Raw genomic sequence first — 15666 nt, forward strand, 5'->3', positions numbered from 1 at the left:
CATACACAGAACTCATGCATTGTTCCCTTACACATCGTATTTTAGTTACTACCTGGCCTGTAGGGTTTCCGTTTCTTTTTCTTTGCATCTTCTGCATCTTCCATTCCTTTTCCAATCTCCATTTCCCCTATAGCATCACGCTCAGGAGTGCCAGGAGGTTCTGTCTTGATGTCACACACCATGGGTTCATGATTGCCACCTTAAAAAATTTGGGAAATAAAAACCTTTACAAAAAGGACACTTTCACAAATCATGCTAGATTGATACTATGAATGTTGCCATTTCACAGACACTCGCTATTGCTAAAATCAGGGCTCACATTCTGCTTTCTGCTCCTCGCACTCTGTATCCCCATCCTTCCTTTCTTCAGATGCGCAATGTTCCGGACAGTCTAAGAAAATCTCCCCGCTTGTGCTCAACCGGGACCGCCTAGGTTTTTTCTTCTGGATGGGAGATAATGTGAGACTCCGCAGTACGGCCATACCAGCCTCAGTCAGCCAAACTCCTTCAAATCGGAAGTACTGTGGCTCTGCAAATTAGCAAAGATATATATTGATAGATATATATATATATATATATATATATATTTATTTTGAATACACGTAAGAGGATGCAGATATCAAATAGTAAACTTTACAAACACAAAACATTAGCATTACTAAGTAGAAAAGGTAAAGCTTGACCATGCTTACCTGGCTCCTTAATCTTAACTGGACTCTGTGGAAGGATTACTGGAACTAGTGGGACATAGGTTAAAAGAAGACCATGATTTAAAAAACAGACATTTAAAGAATAAAAATAAATTCCATTAAATACACAATGTAATTTGTTTCAAAAATAGTAGCCTAATAGTTCATAAATAAGCTAAGTTAATGCAGAGTTGACAGCTATAAAAGTTACACACACACTAGATCTCTACATACCGACTGGTTTTATGATGTAAGGCTGACAGGAAGCACAGTCAAAGCCTTCATCTGCAGCCTGTTCTACCTCCTCTTCTGTGAATAGGTTCTCACACACTGCATGGAGCCACCTACCCACAACAGCAAAACAATATGCGCTTAATGTCTTATTCTCTGAGAAGGATGAAATAATAAAAGGGATCATGACTCAATAGTGAATTACTTACCTCTCACAGTTTTGACACTGTATAAGAAGATCACCCTCCAAATAGTTGAGGTGGCATACTGGGCAGCTAACCAAACTGGCACAAGGTGCGCAGTGTGTATAGTTATTCTGCCACTCTGCATGGAAGCCTGGGCTGAGAGCACCACACTGCATGCAGCAAACACACCTGCAAGAAGAAAACTTTGTTTTCACATACTCAGTGCTCAGCTGCCATTAGCAATAAACACTTTTCTTTCTAGACAACAGGGAATCGGTATAGATGATGGGTATACATGCTAAAGAAATTAACCATTAATTGACTGGTGGGGAACAAAAGTAATAATTGCATATCTAATGCAAAAGTATATATAATACTGAAAGAATACTGGCAACATGCATTGCCTAGATCTGGAAGACTTGGAATTAAATTTGTAGGCGAGTATAGTCTGTAAAGCCAAAGTGCTAGGATAAAACTACATTTGGATTAGGATTTCACAACTACAGCACTAGTCGGAGTGCTCACCATTTGCATTTCCAGCCACCCTTGGGCACAGTGTGCAGAGGAGGATCCAGACAGTAAGTGTGGTAACTGATGTCACAGTCATCACAGAGCAGCAAGCGAGAGGGGTCTGTGGCCTTGCCGCACACTTCGCAGACTATGCACTCCACACACCGCCAGCCTTTTAGTAGCATCACCTTTGTTATCTGGATGTAGAAAGTAATTGTTAGAAAATTTTAAACAAACAGGTTATTACAAATGAAAGCTTTACATATAGAACCCTCTCACTTTAAGGAACGTCCATTTCCAATTCACATTGTCAGCATCAGAATTGACTCTTCATTCACCACTACAAAAACTTAATTTAGGTACCTTGCTGTTTACGCAGTAGGGGTGATAGCACTGCGAACATTGGGAACATGCCAAAAGATGACCCTCTGAGCCACGTCCAAAGCTGCCGCAAACCACACACATATCCTACATGACGGGAATTGCAAAGATTAGACGCCATGATGATGCTACAGTGCCCACAATCTTGTCCGTAACTAGAATTGCCAGGCGTTGTCTGACAAAGCGTCTCACCTGCATGAGCACAAACTTGTCTGTGTTGGAAAAGAGCACCACTGTGTTTTGCATGGTATCATCCTCCTCATCATCATCCTCTTTCCCAGGAGAACTCTCTACATCTGCCATCTGAGAATGAATAGTAAACGTGATCTTCCCCGTACATAGTAGCAATACAATGCCACACAATCAGATTATATAGGCAAATTTCAGAGAGCTGCATTTAAACACAATTATATGTGGAAAGGGGAAACAAATCCACCCCAACATAGAACACTACGATGTGTCAAATTATTTGCACTAACAAACTGGGGTCAATGTAATAGCCTGAACGCTGCAGGTTGGTTTTGCCTTTCAAACAATGCAACTCCCTGGGTATTACCTATACCCCACTGTGTTTTTCAGCAGAAAGCAGAGGTTGGAGCAGGACAGCAGATTAAATCTCTAATAAATTCAATGAAAAAACATCATACAAAAGACAGACTTATCTAAATTCTTTTAGTTAGCCCATAGTAGATGGAACAGAACGCCAAGCGAGCATTTCATTGTTAGCATAGGATCTTTACCAATGACTAGTAGATCCCTTCACAAATACTCTCTGGCATTGGGTATTCCTGTCCTATTGACTGTACCCCTGAGGGTATAACACTTTCAAGCTGGAGGTACAAGTAATGTTTGTATAGTGCGGTCAAAACACATACTGCCATGTGTTCCTTTTTTACTTTGGTGTTGCATGGTGATAAATATGTTGTACTGATGTAAAGGAAGTTGTGTGAAACGAGTAGCTGCAGTATAATGTTGTGTGTTAATAGTGCTGTACTGAGGCACAGTTGCACTTACAGTGGGACTTGTGTTGCAGGGTAATAAAATGAAAGTTGCGTTGGGAAGTTAATTAGAGATTGGAATGGATGACTTTCAGATATCGGATACTGGACTTTAGGAGGGTTGGTGTAATCTCCCATGAAGTTTAGGTCCTATGGACCTATTTAAGTTTATATTGCAAAATTATCATACAAAATGGGTATGAGAAAAAAAAAAAGCATGCACAATTAAATGGTTCTAAAACAGGCTAAGAGCCACTGAGCTAAAGGAAAGGATTCGGATACAAAGTGTAATCTGGCAGTGCTGGTTTTCCATGGTCTGGAGAGAAATTAGACAAAAAAAATAAACAAACACTAATAAATTATAATAAAAAAAAAAAAAATGGAAGAGAACAGGATAGAATTGGACTCAAAAGAACAATATCTTCCATGCAGATAAACACTCAGCAGCGATTCTTATGCTGGTTTACAAACATAAAAGTGCATTAATTTATAGATAATATAAAAAATGAACAACTGTTTATTTAAATAATCTGCTCTCTTATTAAAGCTTAAATAATTACTATGAAAAAGGTCAATTTTCTTACGGGTAAAGTCTCAATGGAAGAGGTTGTAGATTTTAATCTCGATCTTCCTCTCCCTCGGCTGTTACCAGCGCCACTGCCTCCACGTGGTCGCCTCCGTCCAGGAAAGCTGCTACTTCGGCCCTGTATATCACAATAAATTGAGACTCTGAAAGTGCAACATGCTTAAAAAGGCTGTCAATGCACATACATAGAAGCTTCAAAATGCATCTTTAAACCTCTTTAAGTAATTTCAATGCTTCTATGCCCCAGTTTAGAACTTAAACAAAAAAAATAAACAAAATCAGGTAGCTAACGGTATACAATGCTGGACTACAGGAGTATAGTACAAGCAAGTACTCCATCATACAGCACTTGCCCAAGATATTGGGTTTATTATACAGACATCGAAAGAGGCTGGAAACCATCATGCACTGCTAGACATGGCCATCCTTTTCAATCCCTATAGATCCTGATTTGTAAGACCAGTTTGCTTCCACATTGGATGGGTATTAGTATGCTTACACTTTGAAAGTTATTCCTTGCACAGTACCTGCACAGTCCCACCATATGCCATGGATTGGTGGTTACAGATTTAAGCACGCTCAGCATGTATGTGAAGATGTTCTGTTATAATAAGTACATCCTGAAGACAGGAACGGAGGACAAAACGTTCATTGAAACACAAAGCAGAAAATAAACCACAAACAAAGAACAAATTACCAATAAGATGTCTGGTTATGGTATGGCCTGGGACCAAGCCCAAAACTCTGGAAAGAGATAACTACAAGGACTATAGTTCAGCAAAACCTTTTATAGCAAATCTTAAGACCAATTTAGAAAATGAAAATATAAAGGAGGGCAGTTATGGCCAGTACCAGCCCTTCACCTGCACGTATTGTGTACTAACAATGATTTGCTGGAGCTTGCTGCAGTCTGGGGATAACATCCAGCCAGCGTTTCTGAACCAAACAACTTACAAGCACAAAGACTTGTCCCTTGAAAAGCAATTCCAGGCTGCTCATATAGCTATACTCTAAGTAGAGCACATCACAGGCATTTCCCATTCACCAATTACTTTTAAAAACTACTGAGGCCCAATGTGGGCCCCTTCCATGATGTTATTAGGAGCCCGGCTCCCCCCCTCACACACACACCTTAATTTATAAGGTCTACATTCGAATGTGTACATTTGCTGGCAGATCTGTACCAGTAATATATTATAAATAATTTTTAATGGATTATTTGTTGACGTTTCCAGCATACTTACAGATGTGTCCTTATACATTGCAGCAGTCAAGCCAAACAGGATGCAGAATGCTGACCGCTGGCATTCCAGGGTTCACAATGCCGACACCGCAACACCGACACTTACGGAATACCTGTGCCGGCATCCTGACAACAGGAATCCGGAAAGTAAGTACAGGGGTTACGGGGAGGGTTAGGCACTAGGGGGAGGTTTGCGGTTAGGATGCAGGGGGGCCGGGGGGGGGGGGGAATTATAGGGTTTAGGCTGCAGGGAGGGTGGGTTAGGTTTAGGCATTGAGGGGGTGGGGTTATGCGACTAGGGCACAATAACAGACTGCACCGATATATGCAATGCAACACTTTTATATCTGAGTGCGACTGAGTCTGGATGCGTGTTCGAGGTGTTGCAATGCAGTTCCGTTGTGCTTCATTTACAGACTCTGTCATAACAAACATACAAGTGTTGCATATCAAATTAATCAGTGCAGTCTCGTCGTGATTCTTAATCGCAACAAGACTACGGCGCATTTTCGGGTGAAATAGACGTTTGGCGCAAGCAGGGTCACATGGGACCTGGCGGCTCACGCCACGTGGCGTATTGAGGCTATATGCATGAGGACACAACTGTAAATATAACATCCAAAAATACCACACTAGGTATGGATTGGAACATTGTTAAAGTTTAATATCAGGGCAAATAGAACACAAAGAGGGGATGTAAGTGTTTGCATTCGCAAAAGAACATTAAGGGGCTGTTTTGGATGCCAAGTGGTTGCTGGGCACCAGACAAGCTGAACAGAAAGTGACTGACAAATACTCAGACTTGACTATCCGATGTTTCTTCTATTCAACTTGCATACCGTAGAAATAGCATGACAGGCGGCTGAACAATCAAAGGTGGGAGGTAAATCATGGAAAGCCCCTAATCACGTAACCCATAGCTTCCATGCAGCAGGAAGAGACTGGGGCTGAAGGCTAGGACTCTACTGGAGCTTGTCAAATGCTAAATACTTGATAATTTTCCCTCCACAGGATGGTTGCCGTAACATGATGCATTATTTGGATGGTTTTGTATCAAGATCTCTGGAAACCAATGGGTGGGTAAAATTTAATTCAATTACATTCTGGAGGAGAAAGGACATGCAATTAATGTGCAAGGGTAGATAATTAATAGTGACGACACTTGATTACATGAGATCTGCTGGAACTTCCAAAGAAAATTACATTTCCAGGATTCAAATTACATTTAAAGGGACTGTATTATATTAAAGGAATTTGAGGGATCAAAGCTTACTACTGGTGGCTCCCAAAAAATTAAATGGGGTAATTTTTTTTTAAAAAGTATGTTTCCTAGTGTATTTGTTTGACAACTCCAGAGATTACAATCCAGAAATTAAAAACCCTGGGTAGACAGTGTCTAAACGGTCATCATAGGTCACAATTACTCTGAGGTAAAATAACAGAAACTGGGGACTTTGCTGAGTTAGACAGATTACCTTTGCCACATTGTGCAAGGTTTGGGGTTTTTTCCTTTCACACACTAGTGACATCTTGTGTCCCCCCGAGCTCCTCTCACCATGTGTATACAATGTGTGTAAAAATTTTAGGAAAAGAAACAGCATTGCCCCATATAAAGGGTATTCTGTGTGTATTCAATCTGGGCGTATAGTCACTACCACTTAGTTATGTATAACTGCTCTCTCAAGAGCTACTATTGTGCAATAAACCTTACACTTCCTAAAGTCCCTGCTAGATTTCTGCATAACAACTAGTATATGCTGAAAAACTACAACAAACAGATATGAGGTAACCCTTTATCCATCCACTAGTAATCCAGTGTTTAACCCTGAGACAATGCTGACTGCTTACTCTGTATCAGGACTGCAGGGTAGCAATCAGGAGGCACAAGTCATAAGCCAGTGTCACTGGCAAAGAGATGTTGCAGCATTGATACACCACACAAAAGTAAGCGGTTCATTGTGTCAGTGAAGGAGTATAGTGGCAGCAAAGACTGCTCTCCATCAAATGGTGCCCAGTTGACCCAGTCCGTGAAGGCCAGATAACACCAGTAGGGGCAGTTAGCAAGCGTAGGTTTCCAGACCCAAAGAGAAATTACTTCAAGATGTCATCAACATGACAACAAACCCCTAAACAGGTGCTCAGTCATAAAAGCCTACTGTTAATCGCCTCTCTAGGCCATGAGTTGGCATATGCGATGCCATTAAATGTAGCTATAGACCGTTACTACCAGACAATCATGTGTCACCAACACCCAACCGAGCCCATGAAAAAGTCATCAAGAGCTCACCTACTGCTCCAACTTTGATTAGATTTTCAGTGTGGTAACAGGGGGCATGTACCCCAGAGGAGGAGCTATATTTATTAACTCCATTGTGGCAAACTTAGTAACATACCCATGGTGGGCCACCAAAATGTTGTAAAAACACACAACCATTGACTCCATGTGTTATGTTCTAAGGATAATATGCTCAGTAACATATGTGAAGAGGAGCTACAGTCATTAATTCCATTGGCCGCAATTAAATTTAAAGTGATGATGAATAAGCCCCGGGGAAGGGAGCTCCCGGAGCTATTCAATTCAATGCGATGTTTGGTCTAACTAAAGGATTTCTTCTCACACCCCCCGAGGGTGCGAGGAGACATCCTGCAAAAGTACAGGAAGCGTTGCTGTTTGCCGGCTTATCGTGGCGGTAACAGCCTCACGGCCAACACTTTAGTCGGAGAATGCTCATTCTTGCAGCTAAACACGCAGGTTAAGTCGCGAGAACCGGCATTCTCTATCTTAACAGCTCGCTGAGTTGAATCGCGGCCATTGTGTGCAACCTCCAGGTGTGCCAGCTATGCACCTCATGACACCAGCCGCCATCAATGAGAAGCATAAAAGCAACTTCATGCATGTGCATATAAACAATCGTCCTTCGCTCATACAATTTCAAACAGCTTGTCACCATATTCAGAAACCATTACATTAATATCTGTATATTTGTATTATTCCTTGATGCAGGGAAACGCGCACTGTATCTAATTTTAAGGAGTTTTTGTATTTAGGAAAACATACATTCCTGATACGAACAAAACATAAGAACTGAGGAAACCACCTCAAATCATGGCTTTGCTTACATGTTTCACTCTTGATCGCCCTGGAGAATTTTTGCGACGTGACTTCTCCCCATCCAATTTTCCAATAGAAGGATCATATAGAAGGGAGTCATCAGTCTCTGGCATGGAATCTGTGCACAGTCGCAGGGACCCGTCCTCCTTGTGCAAGCACATCTCCATGGAGAGGGACCCGCCCTCTGGGTCAGGTGAACCTAAACCATCAGAGCCATGAAAGCTACTGGTGGTATCTCCCTGGCTCAGATTGGAGATTTCATTTACAATGTCCGACTTGATGATAGTGCATCGAATAGGAATTTGAACTTTGTCAGAGTAATCCCCAGCAACATCTTGACCTAATGTGTTTTCTGTATTTAATAATTCTATTGTAGACTTAAAGGGAATCTCATCAGAGTCCACATTCATTTCAGAGTCTAAAAGAGCTGGGTGTTGACAAAAACTATGTGAGGGTCTCTCTTTTGTCCTTGTAGGACTCTGACAAGTCCCAACATCTATGCTCATTGAGTCCATAGGCTGCATGTCCTCAATTATAGAGTTGTTTGCCTGAGTCCTATCGGGAAATGATGGTATTAATGGTGAAGTCTGAAGCCGTGGACTTTGGGGGAGTAGAGATGCATTAGGTTTTTCCTCCTCAAGGCCCTCAGTGCCTTCTTCTTCAACTTCCATATCTTCATCTTCAACTGTGACTAGCACAGGGGCCTCCTCAAGTGATGGGCAAGAGTCAATTATCCTCTCCTGAGGGGATGGTTCTGCCTTCAGTGGGGGTGGAATTCCGGTCTCAATTGGCAATAAGGCAGCATTGGGAAGCATCTCAGGAGCCTCAGCAGCTTCATTGTCTGAAGCACAAGGCTCATCTTCTTCTGCTGTTAAAGGGTCTATATTTAAACAAGAAAAACACATTATTACCTGAAAACCATGACACATATTCTGAACAAAGAATTACAAAATTATACATAGATATTAATACATAATGCCTCCTTAGGACACTAAATACTCAGAGCAGCAAGGACACCAAAGGCATGCTACCCATCTTGTGAAACCAAAGGCAGAATTGCGCTACCATCAATATGTCATATTTAAATATATGGGGGGGGGATTCAAGTAGCAGCGACAAGCTGTTTCTCGTGAAAAAGCAGCTTATCGTGCAAATTTATAATTATTGTGCAAACCTATTAGCCGCGGTTTTCGTGGATGAACATTTTGACATGCATTTTGCGCAAATTAGCTTTCAACACCTGAGCAGGTGCAAAATTGGACAAAATCCCTGTGTCAAGGTAAAAATGAAGGGACTTGGGGCCTGATTCATTATGGATCGCAATTGCAACAGCGCACGCAGATTGGCCGATGGTGCGTACTGCGCATGCAGTGCAATGCACTGCAATCATATACGCAGATGCAAAGCCATTGCAGAGTGAGTGTGGGGGAGGTGATGGGAAAGTTGTCGGAAAAACGCAGGCGTGTCTGTCCGTTTGAACGCAGTTTCCTGGGGGTGCATAAATTAGCCACTGCAACGCCATTCGCAGCTTGAGTACTCACTGTGCGACGAGAGTTGCAATTTCTGAGTCAGTTCAAACCTGCTGTAATTCTACATGAGAGTCCGAAGTTACCGATGTATACGGAGGATTGCAAGGTCTTACGGATTTGCGAAAGCGATAGCGGCCATATCTATCCCGTGTGTGCATTTGCAAACATCAGTATATTTTCGCAGAAGAACTGAATGTGTAATCGCAGCTGCGATCGCAACAGTGGCCCTTGGTTCAGAACCACTAGGATAGGTATATGAGGGTGCTAAATGAACGGGACAGGCGTTTTTAAAACTGCAGGTGGGTGTTGGGGACTAAGGTTTTTTGTTTTATTTTGTTTTTTAAATGGTCTTTAAATGACATATATACTTATAGCCATTTTTATGCACCCCCAACATTTATTTAGCTTTCTAACAATTCGACTGATTTAGAAACATGCATAGTACAGCCATTTGACACAATTTAATAACCCCAAATACTTTTATTAGGGCCAATAATACACTTCTATATTGTTAACCTATATCACTGCTTTTTTTGGGGTACAGGCAGATTTCCCAATTTTCACCTATACTTAAACCAGGAAGAATTTTCGGGTGAATGCCACATCGTGACTTTTGGAATTGAATTGCACGAAATACAGGTGCGCGAATAGAGGAGACAAGCGAAATTTGCACGCAAACGGTGCAAACATTTATCGTGCAAAAATGTATCACATTATCGTGGCTAATTGAATTCCCCACATAATCTGATTTTTGGAAACTTTATTGGAAATTGTTGCCTCGAAGTATAAACTTTCTGTAAGAAACAGTTTAAGTGCTTTGGAAACCGCACTGCCACCACTTACAGTGAACCGGTTACATACAAAGCAGTGGAGGGTATACTTGAGTATACTTTTTTTTACTGAACCAGTATTCATAGCAATATAGATTATACATTTACTAGGTACCAGAATCTCAAATATAGGTCAAAATAAAGGTTCTGAGAGGCCATAGAGAAATCATTGTTCCCCAATTAATTGATGGGCTGAATTCTCGTCACTGATACAGAAGAAATCACCTGTCTCCTGGCTAGAAGCAACAGTGCTCCTTAACACACTCAGGTCTTAATGTTTCCTATGCACTATTTCCCTCTTACATGAATAATACATTAGAACAGTGCTCGACAAATCCCGGTCGCCAGGGTGACTAAGATTTTAGTTCTGGCGACAAAGTTTTTCAAGGGTCACCCCTCCCCGCCGCCACACTCGTTCCTCTGCCGTCGCAAGGAAGCTCCATTTGCCGGCTGTGATTTTACCAGCGGGCGCCTGACCCCTCGCAGCAGCAGCTGGAGCTCACTCCTGAGCTCCGGCGTCCGGCTCCCCCCACGGGCACTATGACATTTCTCCCATAGTTACGAGGAGCGGTGGACGGCAGTGGACACAGGATCGGTGCTTAAGGTAAGTATTCTGTTTTTGTTTGTTTTGTTTTGTGTGTGTTCGCGCAGCACTATTACAAAGGGCACCTTTACAGGGGGCTCACTACTGGGGGACACTTTTACAGGGGTCTTACTACTGGGGGCACTTACTACAAGGGGCTTACTACTGGGGGCACTTTTACAAGGGGCAATTTTACAGGGGCACTACTACTGGGGGCTCTATTACAGGGCCTTACTACTGGGGGCACTTTTACAGGGGGCATTACTACTAGGGGAAATTTTACAGGAGCACTACTACAGTAAGCATTACTCTTGGGGGCACTAATACAGGAAGCATTACTTTTGGGGGCACTAATACAGGAAGCATTACTTTTGGGGGCACTATTACAGGGGCACTACTACTGAGGGCACTATTACAGGGGGCATTACTACTGGGGGAAATTTAACAGGGGCATTACTACTGGGGGCACTAATAGAGGAAGCATTACTTTTGGGGCACTATTACAGGGGCTGGTATGGGCATGTTGCAGAATCTGATGTCCATTAAAGAGGCATGTCTGGTGATTTGATAGCATGTGGTGAGGTCGAGGGGCACTGAAAGGGCATGTGTGGCGGTCTATACAAGCTTTCATATATTTTGGTAATGGTCTGGCTCCTAAACTTTTCACATGGCTCCTAGATTTTACAAAAATTTGTCGAGCCCTGCATTAGAAAAATAAATATTTGGCGTAACAACGTGTTGCTTCTCATTCTCTGCATTGTTTGGCAGAGTACCTGGTGTCTAATTATGCCGCAGAGAAGATAAGTGAAACAAATATTAGCAAATATAGTTTCTCATTTCTTTGGAGAAAAAAAAAAACTAAATCAAACATTTGTGAATACATACAAAGTGTAATAACATCTATATATAAAATAAGGGTGAGGTTTCCGTGACTGGTTTCTGCCAATCAGATCAGCGCTGCTACCTGCAAATTCTTACAGTGACTCCACACAAACAAACATTAAAATTTCAACAAGACAATAATGGCAAAAGAGACACACACACACACACACACACACTATTGCTTATACATATTACTGATCCAACTTATTCACAGGTTACTTTTTGCTACCAACCTAGTGGTTTGGCTTCACATTCTGACAGGGCTGTGTTTAGGATTGAATTGCTCTTGTCACGTTCATCTATCTTGTTTGTGACAGATTGCAGCTTGCTACATGAAGGACAGCCCGTACTTGGTAATGGAGGGTCAGAAACTTGTGCACAATGTGAGTGTTGGAACCTGACATAAAAAAATAAACAGAAAAATATTTTTAAAAGTAATTAATAAAACCCAAGACCGAGCAGTCAATTAATAGATAACATTCTGCTATACATAAGCAAAAACACCAACTTCAAAATCAGGTCTACTTAAAGGTTTACAAAAGTGACATTATCTTTTAGTTATAAAGCATTACTCTAATTATTGAGCGCTGTACATTGAGTGGATCATGACACAAACAAAAAATAGATTCAATGACATGAAAAACTGAACTGTGTAGAGACATGAAACTTTGCGACATGGAATTCCTGAGAGTATGCATGCAATATAGAAAGCTGCTTAGCATACAGGATCTACCCATGCTTACACTGCTTGGAAAATCTTCAACCTATAGTCAACAAGCAAAAAGACTGTACTAGGAAATGCATTTAGAGAAGCTTACTTTGAGCAGACAGGGCATTGATGCATGTTCTCCAAGGAGTCAGGCTGATTACACTGAACACACGTCTCTGCTCGACTCTTTTGCTCTTGGCATTTCTTGCACACGGAGTAGTTCTCATACCATGGGCTCCCTGGCTCCAGTTGTGCTGTGCGAGAGCCACAAATCCGACAAACACGGCAATGCTGCGCACAAAACAGATTTTACACACAATCAGCAAGTCTCCCACTTATAACAACTATTCCTGCTAGGAAATTAGCGTATGACAGCACCAAAAACATTCCCACCACAGAAATGGTTATACCCGGTTTGATGCAAGACAACATTCAGTCAATGACGTTAATCAGTTGAGTTTGAAAATAGATATGTCTGCAACACATTACTACATAATACTGCCTTCACAAGTCCATCTTTCACAGCCAACGGTTCATTACAGTAAGTAGTACAAGGATCACAGCCATGTAGCAGAAAAAAATAGAAAGCAAATACCTTGCATTTCCATGAGCCTGTGGGCAGATCCTCAATGGCTGGCTTCAGACAGAAGGTGTGATATCCTTTGTCACATGCATCGCACACTAGCATCATCGAATCCTCGCCAGGTTTTCTGTTCATTAAATGATTTGTATAACTGAGATATCCATAGCAGACAAGTAACAATCTTCGTTTATATCATGACAGCCAAGACTAAAGCACTGAATGTTCTACAGTGCCAAGATATAGCCTATATGCCATTAACATAGTGTCTTTCCATGCAAATAAAACATTAAAGAATAAAGAAGTGAGATTCCAAGTAGAGAATGCTAAGATAGCTGGCCAGTGATTATAATCATGTAAAAATATGGGCAAGCCGCAACATTGCAAGTTAATCACCAAACCTAATATAGGCCCGTATTCAATTTGAGCGGACCCGCGATACTTTTCCGCCTCCCGGACTTTTCGCCTACATCAGTGTTTTGTAGGCGGAAAAGTATCGCGCGCGTGCCCGCATATCCCCGTATTCAATTTGAAAGTACGCGAAAACGGAACCCGGCGAAACTTAAACAAGCGGAAAGTCCTGTCAGATTTGGGGAAATCAGCCTGACACCCCCCAAAAGATGCTCTGACATGGGGGTTAGCTATGATACCCCCGATTTGGCTTGCTGAAGGTATTTGTTGTTTTTAAACTGCCTCAATAGCTGCTAAATAGTGTTTTTGTATAAGTGGTGCAGGATAGTATTCTGGAGTTTTTTTTGCAGAAAATAACTTATCCCAGCAAATTTGGGGTACTTCAAAATGGGGACCAGCATATTTTAAAGTTGCTAAAGTCAAGTTAAAAAAATCATGAAAAATCCACCTGCCGCAAGCCCCTGCAATGAAAAAAACACCTGGGGCATACTTGGGGACCCCCCAGAGTCTAGTTCGCTCGTTTTTAACTTTGTCCCCCAACTTTTTTTTCGCCCCCAAAATGAAAGTGATATTTTGGGGTGTTAAATGATAAAAAAAAAAATTTGTGACTAAACTGTCTGAAGGCTGCACTGGGGTTCCCGCACCGTTGCACCCCAAAACCCCAATTCTGCACTTTTTTCCACCTGCTATTCACAGGCAAAACTTTTCCGCCTATTACATTACACTGACTTTCCGTCTAGGCAGAAAGTCTTTCAAATTGAATACGGCGATACTTTTCCGCCTGGCAAAATGACGTAATCAAACTCAAGTTGAATACGGGCCATAGTTGTTATTTTGAAAGTAGTATTCAGACATGTCAGCAATACGAGAGCTTGCTGGAAGTGAAAATCTTCAGCCACAGAGGAACCCTGGCTCTATGTGTATCACAAGGCAAAACTTTACATCTTTTATAGATATTTACAGAAAACCATTTATTGAACCCCAGCTCACTTGCAAATGTGCATACAATATTTATTTTAAAAAAAATAAAAAAACCTAGCAGAGCCATCACTAATGCCGGGTACACACTAGACGATATGTCGTCCGATCCAACAGATCGGACAACATATTGGGCACATCGGCCAGTGTGTACCTGCTATGTCGTTGACAATGCACGCACCAGCGTGAAATTGCCCATCGGACCTGCGTATGCACTTGCCGGGTCCCGTCGTTAACTTAGTCTAGTACAGTGGTTCTCAAACTCTGTCCTCAGGACCCCACACAGTTTACATTTTCCAGGTTTCCTGGCAGGAGCACAGGTGTATTCATTACTCACTGACACATTTAAAAAAAAAATCCACAGGTGGAGCTAATTATTTCACTTGTGATTCTGTGAAGAGACCTGGAAAACATGCACTGTTTGGGGTCCTGAGAACAGAGTTTGAGAACCTGTGGTCTAAGGTGTACCGTCCTTTAGAGACTGGATGGTACAGCAGATTTGTAAAATACCAATACTTGATTGGTCAGCTTGGAGCACATGCTCAATCAGCAATAAACACCACCCATCTAAGTACTGAGATATAAACATCCATTCAACACTTTAAAAAAAAAAAAAAAACTACAGTCCTTTAGCAGAGTGATATGTGGCCCAAAATAAATACCAGATCAGTTTTAGGGAAAGAGGAATACAGTGAGTTTAGGAAATATTAAAGACTGTTTACAGAAGTGTACAAACCCTATGTAAAATAGCTAAGAATTACAAACCGTATATGCAAAGTTCCATACCTCTACAGCATTTATTGGGGGAATGCAATTGTTTTTGTCAGCGAAATGGGCGCCCAATGGAGCAATTTAATTGCTGCTCTGTTCGGATGCAAGAGCCATCTGTGCCAATAGTTCTGCTCTCAGCCTCCTGAGGTGGTGAGCAGAAATGTTTGAAAAGTCTGTGGTTTTGGCGCCACTTTACCCAGCTAACCCCGGTGCTTTTGGGAGAGACACGCATGTAAAGTCATGAGCGCCCAAAACCTATGAATATCGCACCGATCTCCCGCCACTTTAGATGGGAGATCAGGTCTAAAAAAATAAATAAAAAAAAAACAATTGAATCGCCCCCATAATGTGGCAGTGTACTTACAGATGTGTCCATTCTAGCGCCCTGCACCTATCACAACCGGTGCAGTTCCTCTTCCCTGCCTGGGGTGTCACTCTCTGCTCTGTTGCCTCTAGCA

At 41.8% G+C, this 15666-nt stretch overlaps 1 protein-coding gene across 2 annotated transcripts in view; it reads right to left on the reverse strand.

Moving 5' to 3' along the window:
* KMT2D (lysine methyltransferase 2D) overlaps positions 1–15666 on the reverse strand; it is a 169099-nt gene that overhangs the window by 120220 nt on the left and 33213 nt on the right. For both annotated transcript variants that reach the window (XM_088448524.1, XM_088448469.1), the window contains exons 8-20: positions 13064–13178; positions 12578–12759; positions 11993–12156; positions 7944–8815; positions 3579–3698; positions 2189–2299; positions 1979–2083; positions 1631–1812; positions 1130–1294; positions 924–1033; positions 693–737; positions 320–529; positions 53–199 (exon numbers count right to left, since the gene is read on the reverse strand). In XM_088448524.1, coding sequence (XP_088304650.1) covers positions 53–199; positions 320–529; positions 693–737; positions 924–1033; positions 1130–1294; positions 1631–1812; positions 1979–2083; positions 2189–2299; positions 3579–3698; positions 7944–8815; positions 11993–12156; positions 12578–12759; positions 13064–13178 — 2528 coding nt within the window. The remainder of the gene's footprint in view (positions 1–52; positions 200–319; positions 530–692; positions 738–923; positions 1034–1129; positions 1295–1630; positions 1813–1978; positions 2084–2188; positions 2300–3578; positions 3699–7943; positions 8816–11992; positions 12157–12577; positions 12760–13063; positions 13179–15666) is intronic.

This window comes from Taudactylus pleione, unplaced genomic scaffold, assembly GCF_031769625.1.
Source record: "Taudactylus pleione unplaced genomic scaffold, aTauple2 ptg000005l, whole genome shotgun sequence".
In the NCBI taxonomy this organism is placed as follows: Eukaryota; Metazoa; Chordata; class Amphibia; order Anura; family Myobatrachidae; genus Taudactylus; species Taudactylus pleione.